This window comes from Camelina sativa, chromosome 15, assembly GCF_030686135.1.
Source record: "Camelina sativa cultivar CO46 ecotype springtype chromosome 15, ASM3068613v1".
NCBI classification, from domain to species: domain Eukaryota; kingdom Viridiplantae; phylum Streptophyta; class Magnoliopsida; order Brassicales; family Brassicaceae; genus Camelina; species Camelina sativa.
In genome coordinates, this window is record NC_141894.1 from 1,839,493 (window position 1) to 1,848,906 (window position 9,414).

The 9,414-nt window shown below is 37.8% G+C and overlaps 1 protein-coding gene and 2 pseudogenes across 3 annotated transcripts; 2 read left to right on the forward strand and 1 right to left on the reverse strand.

Annotated features, from left to right (window-relative positions):
- Positions 1 to 81: 81 nt before the first annotated feature.
- Positions 82 to 2,893, forward strand: LOC104744619 (uncharacterized; annotated as a pseudogene). Its single transcript, XR_015582149.1, has 12 exons — positions 82 to 187; positions 270 to 368; positions 459 to 522; positions 652 to 733; positions 833 to 897; positions 987 to 1,046; positions 1,297 to 1,376; positions 1,451 to 1,667; positions 1,798 to 1,853; positions 1,995 to 2,123; positions 2,223 to 2,406; positions 2,657 to 2,893. The product of XR_015582149.1 is annotated as an uncharacterized LOC104744619 (transcript).
- A 235-nt stretch (positions 2,894 to 3,128) lies between these two features.
- On the forward strand, positions 3,129 to 6,721 carry LOC104744620 (uncharacterized; annotated as a pseudogene). Its single transcript, XR_015581398.1, has 6 exons — positions 3,129 to 3,749; positions 3,835 to 4,275; positions 4,402 to 4,912; positions 5,036 to 5,676; positions 5,774 to 6,441; positions 6,537 to 6,721. The product of XR_015581398.1 is annotated as an uncharacterized LOC104744620 (transcript).
- A 207-nt stretch (positions 6,722 to 6,928) lies between these two features.
- Positions 6,929 to 7,584, reverse strand: LOC147926199 (uncharacterized). Its single transcript, XM_087489145.1, has 2 exons — positions 7,522 to 7,584; positions 6,929 to 7,256 (listed from the first exon to the last, which is right to left on the reverse strand). The coding sequence occupies exons 1-2, from the start codon at positions 7,582 to 7,584 to the stop codon at positions 6,966 to 6,968; spliced, it is 354 nt and encodes a 117-aa protein (XP_087345271.1). The 3' UTR covers positions 6,929 to 6,965.
- Positions 7,585 to 9,414: the final 1,830 nt, after the last annotated feature.

Here is a 9,414-nt window from a genome sequence, read left to right on the forward strand (position 1 = left end):
TTATGTTTTCTCTTAAACCTTTCCCATTTGAAATTTGAAATCGTCTTCTCTGCTTACAACTTCACCGCTACACAACACACTCTTCACTTGGAATAGTAAGCGCCAAAATTCATCATCAAGGCTGAAGCTTTCTTCAATGGAAGAAGATACCCACGACGTATCTCTCGATCTCCAAGCGATTCGCAGGGTTTTTTCTTTCTTTCTCGTCTCTCTCGAGTCCTTGGTTTTGTGTTTGCTTGTTCATCTATTTTGTTTTGTTCTCTCTCAGCCGCGTGAAAGAGCTTGAGTTCATTCACCGGAACTGCAGAGACGAACCTGGAGAATCCAATTCCGAGACTCTGATCCAAGATTTTGTTCTTCAGTTTCAAGTAATTGCGATAAATTTGGGGTTTTTGTGGTCTAATTAAAGTATCTCGATAGATGGCTAAATGTTTCACATGTTTATGGGATTTGTGTAGACGAAGGTGAATGAGATTATTGAAGATTACACCGATGTTGATTTATTGGATGTTGAAGATTCAGGTTTGCTATTTGCTTTGAACCCTTTGCTTTCTTTGTGAGAATTTAGTAACTGTTGTTTCCTGGTGGTTTAAGACTTGAGTAAAGGTTTAATTTAGTAAATGTTATAAAGATTTTATATGAATGTCACAGATGCTTACTTGGAGTATTTGAGAGGCTGAAAGTGCCAAAGTTTCTGAAGAGATTGAACGTCTTTCTAGGACTCATGCTGAAGGTATTATGTTAGTTTTCTTCTGCTTATTTCATGTTTAAGAAAGCATTGGTACCTATTATATTTCTTTATAACACGAGTTTTCTGTTATGGATTTGTTAGATTCTAGTAAGCTGGAAAGGGATCTTGAAGGTCTTTTATTGTCTCTGGATTCTATGTCATCACAGGTTACTGTCTTGAATACATTGTTCATTATAATTCCTCAGTGAGAGTTATGTGATTCTTACTTTTGAGGGTTATGTGATTCTCATTTTAGGATCCACCATCTAGCAGCTCAATGGAAGTATATGAAGTGAATGATGATGACAAGTTTAAGGTGCGGTATTTTATTGGTTTTTTTAGGAGAAGAAGCGTGTGTGTGTGTGTGTGTGAAACATGTATATATCTCAACAAAAATTTCATCTTTTCACAATATTATCTTTCAGTTATTTCAACTCTTGATTTGCCTGATCGATTAGAGCTAATGTGGTAGAGTGTACTAAACTACTTTTCCCGAGCACGCTGAGGCAAAAAAAAAAATCCTATCTTCTTAGTTTATATACACCCTTTTCCACATGTTTTTTCAGATCTTTGAACTCGAAAATCAGATGGAGGAGAAAAAGATGATTCTTAAGTCATTGGAAGATCTGGATTCTATACGTAAAAGGTAATTTAAATGTGCTTTCATATTTACATCCTTACCCTGTCTTCATTAGAGTTCTTCACTTCTTCTACCTTCAGGTTTGATGCTGCAGAAAAAGTTGAGGACGCATTGACAGGCTTGAAGGTGCTCGAGTTTGATGGAAACTTTATTAGGCTCCAACTCCGAACATATATTCCAGAACTAGACGGCTTGCCTGGACAGCGCAAATTTGAACACACTACTGAGCCATCTGAATTGATACATGAATTGCTAATATACCTGAAGGATAAAACTATAGAGATAACAAAATTGGAGGTAACAACACTCTCCGTTCTTTCACTGCTGACTGTTATGTTTTAGTTTTGCATGGATCTAGATAAATGTATCTGTTTGTTGATTCCTGTTCCTTTTTGTGAATAAAATTGAAATCTACTTTCTCTCTCAGATGTTTCCAAATGATATATACATAGGAGACATCATCAAGGCTGCTGATTCTTTCAGGTCTGTGCTCTAGCTTCTTTATGTCCTGAAATCTGTATTACTTATCAATCTGAAACTGTATCTTAAAACTGTATCTCAGTTACCAAAGTTACATTTTGTTTAATATTAAGGAGTGTGTCATAACATATCTTAAAACTGCAGGCAGGTAAGGTTACACTCTGCAGTCCTAGACACAAGATCTTCGGTCCAGTGGGTTGTCGCCAAAGTGCAGGATGGAATTATTTCAACCACTTTGAGAAAATACATTGTGACGAGTTCGAAAACAATCAGGTTAGCCTTCCCGTTCAGCAGTTTAAGAGCTGAATTTATCTTTCGTAGCTAACTCATGTCATTTGAGTTATCTGATCATGTGCTATGATCCTATGACAGGCGCACCTTCGAATACTACGACAAAGATGAAACAATTGTGGCTCATATAGCTGGAGGTATTGATGCATTTTTAAAGGTCTCTGATGGTTGGCCAGTGCTGAATACCCCATTGAAGCTTGCATCTCTCAAGAGCTCGGACAATCAGTCAAAGGGAATTTCTCTGAGCGTTATCTGCAAAGTTGAGGTAAGACATTGTTTCTCCAAACTCGAACACTTTCTTCTCGATTTTACAGTTCCATTATAAACAAAGGTCTTCTCGTGTTGGTAAAAATAAGGATGGGGTGTTATTAGTTCCTTCTCCTGGTCATTGCTGTCAGTCTTATTTAATATCCCAAAATCGAACCTCTAAGATAGTAATAGCTATACTTAACAAATACAGTTAAGTTCTTTTGGTTAGCTATGCTTAACAATTTGTCTCTTGCTCTACTCATCAGGAACTAGCGAATTCCTTGGATTTACAGACCCGGCAAAACTTGATAGGCTTCATGGATGCTATTGAGAAAATACTTGTGCAGCAAACCCGTGAAGAACTCCAGTCCAATGAATCCTCCCAAAAGTGAAAGTACCAAGAAGAACAACCTACCTTATAGTTGTCTTGCTTTGTGTTACTTTTGGAATTGAAAAATTCTTATCTGTTAGTTACAATGTTACATGCAAACCTCCCATCTATCATAAACTTTCTCAGCGTATTCTGAACTTTTACGTATTTGATTCACGTGTAATTTTGAAAGTATGCGATCAAATATGTAAGTTTGACATATATGAGGACCAAAGTTGCAAATATAGCGAAGTAAATGAATGTTGTTAGTTTAGATAAAAAAGATTCGACCTTTTTCTTCTTCTTCCTTCGTCGTTTTAGATTTCTCAGAAACCCTAAAACTGCAAATACAACCTTCGATTTCACCATTCTGCTGCTATTTTTAGTTATTCGGTAATGGAATCTTAGGCTCTGCTTCTTGTCGATTGTAATTCCCGAATTAGGGATTTAGCTCTCATCTGAGATTGAAGAAAAAAAACAAATTGGTACTTTTTGGTTTTGATGGCTTCAGATCGTGGTTCAGCCGCTGCTGCTGGTAAGCCCTTTTGGATGAAACATGCGGAAGATGCGAAAATCAAAGACGAAGGTGAGAAAGACGCTGCGGCAAAAGCAGCCTTTGAAGCTACATTCAGAGGTGTAGAACAAACCACGCATTTGATTGAAGCTGTTGCACCGTCTTCAATGGTACATCAGGAATCTGATAGTGATTCAGATGATGATGAATCTGATTACTTGTCAAGGAAACCAATTGGTCCTGTGGATCCTAGCAAGTCCACAGCTTCTGGTGCTGGGGTTGGTGGTGGAACGCGGCTTGTGTGCCTTGTACATTTGTTGTTGTCACAAAGGATTCAGATGGAAGGAAGGTTCCTAATGGTGGAGCTTTGATTAGTGTCTCCTGGTGTTGGTGTTGGTGGTACTGATCAACAAGGAGGTGGTTAAAGATGTTGGAGATGGGAGTTATTCCACCTTTCCTGTCTTCTTTAGCCAAGGTAAATCAATCTTATCGTCTCGATTCATGTTTCTCTTTATGTATGTATATAGAAACGGTCTTGACTTTATGAAATACTGAAACAGGGTCTTCGTCGACTGGCATAATGGGTTCTGCTCCAGCTTCATACTCGAATCTTATAAATCAAACCATGCCAAACATGCCGAATTACACAGGTTCTGTTTCGGGTGCTTTCCCGGGGTTGTTGGGAATGGTTCCAGGCATTTCCTCTGGTCCTTCAGGTGGTGCTATTTTGCCTGGAGTTGGAGCTTCCCTTGGGGAAGTCTGTCGGGAATATCTTAATGGTAGATGTGTGAACACTACTATGTGCAAGTTAAACCACCCTCCTCAGAATTTGCTGATGACTGCTATAGCTGCAACGACAAGTATGGGTAACCTAAGTCAGGTGCCTATGGCTCCTTCTGCTGCAGCAATGGCTGCTGCGCAGGCCATTGTTGCCGCACAAGCCCTTCAAGCTCATGCTTCTCAGATGCAAGCACAGGCTCAATCAAACAAGGGATCTTTAGGTATTGTGCCTTTCGTTGCTAGTCTCTCCATATTTATCTATGGGTCTCAAGTTGAATTTCCCATTAGATTTATCTAGCTTTCTTTTATTTTGTGATACTCATGAGTTAAAGTAGCTTCTGATTTAGGTTCTCCAGAAAAAGGAGAGAAGGGGGATTCATTGAAGAAATTTCTCCAAGTTAGCAACCTAAGTCCATCGCTTACAACTGAACAACTTAGGCAGCTATTTAGCTTCTGTGGCACAGTAGTTGACTGTAGTATAACTGATTCAAAGAACCTTGCCTACATAGAATACTCAAATTCGGAAAAAGCAACAGCTGCTTTGGCATTAAACAATACGGAAGTCTCTGGTAGACCATTGAATGTTGAGATTGCAAAATCACTTCCTCAGAAACCATCTTCAAATAATTCTTCGTCCTCACTACCAATGATGATGCAACAGGCCGTCTCGATGCAGCAGATGCAATTCCAACAGGCTATACTAATGCAACAAGCCGTGGCCACTCAGCAGGCAGCAAATAGAGCTGCCACCATGATGTCTGCCACCGAGCTTGCAGCAGCTAGAGCTGCAGAGATAAGTAGGAAACTGAGACCTGATGGAGTTGGAAATGATGAAAAAGAAGCTCATCATAAGTCTAGGTGGGCTTCCAATACAAATTTTATAGATGTTTCTCTCCATTACCTATGGCCTGCTCCTTTCTCTTTTTTGATAACGTTGTCATTTTTTGAAAGCTTGAACTGATAGTCACCTCTCTTGTGCAGGTCACCATCTAACTCTCCTGTGAGGTCGAGATCAAAGTCAAATTCACCAATTAGTTACAGGCGAAGGCGGAGATCTCCGTCCTATTCACCACCTTTTCGTCGCCCAAGAAGCCATAGATCGAGATCACCATTAAGATATCACCGGCGATCAACGGATGAGGGGAGAAGGCGGTCATATAGGAGATAGGGTAGATCAGATGAACACCATTCTTCCAGTTTAAGGAGAAGTAGGAGTGTAAGTCCCAAAAAGAGAAAATCTGGAAAAGAAGATTTAGAGCTGTCAAGACATGGACGCGACAGCTCATCACGAAGAGATAAGAAATCATCTCGTGCTGGTTCATGATCACCGAGGCGACGTAAGGAAGAAAACAAACTCAAACGTAGAACACGTTCAAGATCTAGATCAGCGGAAGATACTGCAGATATGAAGGATGAGGCTAGAAATGAGGAATTGAGACATCTCACTGATGGTATTCATCTTGCTGTAGGTCTATAATCAGCGTTACAGATCTTCTTCATCAAGCTCTGTTAATCAAAATGATAGCCTTTCGAGCTTTCAGCTCTTCCTTTGCGGTCTAGCTGCTGGTACCATTTCTAAACTTGTTTGTCATCCACTCGATGTTGTCAAGAAAAGATTTCAGGTTAGTATCTTGCTATTAACTTCCGTTTGTTTTGTAGTTACTACTTTCTGAATGCATTTAGTAATCAAGGTTTAATCTGAGAATGTTTGTGCTGCAGGTCGAAGGTCTGCAACGAGACCCGAAATCATTGGAAAGTCCAGGTCGAAGGTCTGCAACGAGACAACGAGATCTGAATCTCCGTCCCAATAGGCGCAGGTCAAAATCTTTAGATGAGAACTATGATATGAAAGAGAGGAGGGGAAGGTCCAGGTCCAGGTCCAGGTCTAGATCATTGGAAACGAAAGACAGGTCTGTTGGGAAAGGTTAGCTGGATGAAGACAGAAACACAGGATCACGTCGAAGGAGGTCCAGGTCGAAATCAGTCGAAGATAAGCGAAGCTATAACAAGGAGACTCGGAGCAGGGACAAAAAGTCCAAGCGTCGGAGTGGAAGACGGTCGAGGTCACCATCAACTGAGGGTAAGAAAGGGAGAGATATTAGGTCATCCCCGGGATATTCTGATGAAAAAAGATCAAGACATAAGCGGCACTCCAGGTCAAGATCAATAGAGAAGAAGAAGAGTTCAAGAGAAAGAAGGTCAAAACGTCATGAAAGATTGCGGTCTTCATCTCCTGGAGGTGACAATAGACGGGGCGATAGATCTATTATCTCCAGTTAGTTCAGAAGAAGATCATAAGATCAAGAAAAGGCACTCAGGATCAAAATCTGTGAAAGAGAAACCCCACTCAGATGATGAGAAAGTTGACGATGGAGATGCAAATTCAGGTATGTTTATCATAAAATGAAATAGTTGTAGTTTTTTAATGGAGAAGCATTGTATCCATATTCTCATCATGAGTGTTCTTTAACGAACTCGACAGATTCTAGTCTGCTGGAAAGGAACAGTGAAGGTCTTTTATCGACACTGGATTCTTTTTTTGACATGAACTTGTAAATCTTATTCTTTTTTTGCTATTGAGTAAGTAGTATAAGATTCCCTACTTTGTTTGAACAGACCCCAATAATGCAAACTCTTTCATACTAGGAACAGTAGATTTTCACTAAATCTTTTCATTTATATCAGTAAAATGTGTTACTGCTGTTTTCAAAGAATCATGGCTTCATTGACAAAAGCTTGTATTCTTAGCTACACTGTTTGACATTATTGCTCACAGAAAAGAAAAAAAAAAAAAATCGAAGTCAATGTCATCTCTGGTTCTGTGTTACACATCGATGCACAAAACTTTCTAAAACCAGCAAGGACAAGAGAAACGAACCAGTTATAAGTATGAACGAACACAGCCTTTACTTTAATCATATTCTTTCTTCTGCTTATCACTAACCTCTGTAGGCAAAGACAGGAACTGGGTGATCTTCTGGACCTGAGAGACATCAATCCGGTACTTTTCAGCTATCTCGTTCACACTCATTGAACCGTTGTGATCTTGAGCTTTGCCCTGGTAGAGAAGCATGATATGTCGCACTTGTGTTATGTTCAATGTTCCTTGAGGCACTGGGTTTTCCTCATACCCAGGAGTTGATTCAGGAGTTGTGTTCCGGAGCTTTGGGAGTGGCCTTTTCGACGTTTCCACTACTGATGCCTATATAAATCACAATTCTTACCATTGTTTATACAGATAGATAGATATGTCTTGGACACATAAAAAGACCAAAACCCGCAACTAAAACCACTCACAGTTATTATTTCAAATTCATACTCCCCTTTTGCATCATCTACATTGCCACATTTCATCTCTTATTCTCAACTTAATCTACAACACCAACTACCAAGCATTATCAGCGTTTAGATCATCAGAGTCTTGATTGACATATAACACCGGTTTGTGGTTTCCATTTTCCACCAACCTGGAAACTGCAGAGATGTTTAAAAGCAGCAGAAGATGGACCTTCTTTGTCTTCCACTTCCATAGCATTCTTCTTTGTCTTCTTTGTGTTTCAGCTATGATACATGTTGCCTCTGATGTTTTCTCTCTTGGCTTCTTTTGAGAGTTGGGTTCTCTTGAAGCAGATACAAGTTCTGTTGTAAAACATTCCACAAAAGCATATACATATTTATACATGCTAGTCATATAAAAGTTTCTTTCATTTAAGAATCTAAAGCACAACCATGCTACTTAAACCACCAATGCCGCCTCTCTATGACTTCAGAATTAAAACCGAGAACGCTAATAAGTTCTGTTTCAATCAATTCTACATGCACAATCATGAATTCTTGACACACAAACCTCAGATTCACCAAAGTTTAATGTGACACATAAATCACCAATATTACTACTTCTCTTTGCCTCCAGATTCAAAACAGAGAAGATGCTAGCTAGTTCTGTTTCAATCGATTCTATAACAGCAGATACTTTAACACCATCTTTAAAACAAACATGAAGAGAGATGAAGAGAGGGTATGGCTAAGACTGGTTGGGATGATTACTTTTCGGATTTGACAATTTCATTTTATATAAAAATAGGAATAAATATCCATTTGTTATCCAAAAAAAAAAAATGAGCCATTTTTTATGCCAAATACACAGCAATTTTTAATTAAAAGAGGAAAAAAAAAACCATTAACTATTGTGGCATTTTTGTATTTTTTTGTATGATTGGTATAATTGTTCAAAACTCTTGGTATATTATAGAATAGAAAATATTGTGGTCTTGAGCTAATTTTTGTTTCTGTATCACAAAAATAAACTTCAAACTTAAACAGCTAGCGTTGATTGAGGATAAAATCTGTAACTCACACTAACGTAAAGCAGAGCAAAAATAAAATAATAAAATACAATTAATAAATTTTGCTTCATGAAATAAAATAAAAAAACTAATAAATTTTACTCATTGGAGAGTAATCAGAATCTTGAATAAGTAGAGACGTTTAACTTGTTGGCCTAGCAGAGTTCAATGATGTCGGCACTGATTTTCCTTTGTAGTTGTGTTAATTCACGCTTCTCGTTATCCAAATCCGCTTTAACCGGGGCACGTCAATTGTTCCTCTGTCGTAGGTTTTTTGACCTCTTCCTCGAGGATTTTATTATCTGCCCATCTTACATTATTATTAGTAGTATCGAGTCTTTCTTGTTGCCTGTCCAGTACTTATCGATTCCGACTCAATCTTTTATTCCTCCACCTGCTTCGTTAAACCTACCAATCTACCAGTTGAAAATATCATTATCAATCTACCAATTCATGCATGGACGTGGAATTTCCTTTATTTTTGGTTATAGATGTTATAAATTAATCACGTAATTAAGCTCGTACTATTAAATTATGAATATGTGCACAATGAAATCTGTATTGATCGCTTATAAAATGTTAAACTCAAATTTTGAAGTAAGGCAATTTAAATTGTTTTGAATTCATGGGAAATATCGCTTTGTTTTCAGTTTTTGCTTTCCAACATCCTCAATAGACTGATGGATCGTCTGATTTTTCCTCTAAACAGAGAGAAATTCGTTATTAATCATTATATTTATTCTATTATTAGAAGAAAAGTATATTTTGTACATTGTTCAAAAAATTTCACTTAATTACTGAAACTGCCATTAACCTTATGTACAGAAGATGATTAATTATAATTCAAAAGGAAAGTTTTGAAATTCTTATTTAAAAACAAAATTAATTTCGTTTTTATTAGTTAATTATTTAAGGAAATACTAAATTTTATCTCTCCTCTAATTATGTCAACAAAATTATTATTTCTTAATTAATTTTATGATATTTGTATATTTTATTCAAATTTTCCTCTTA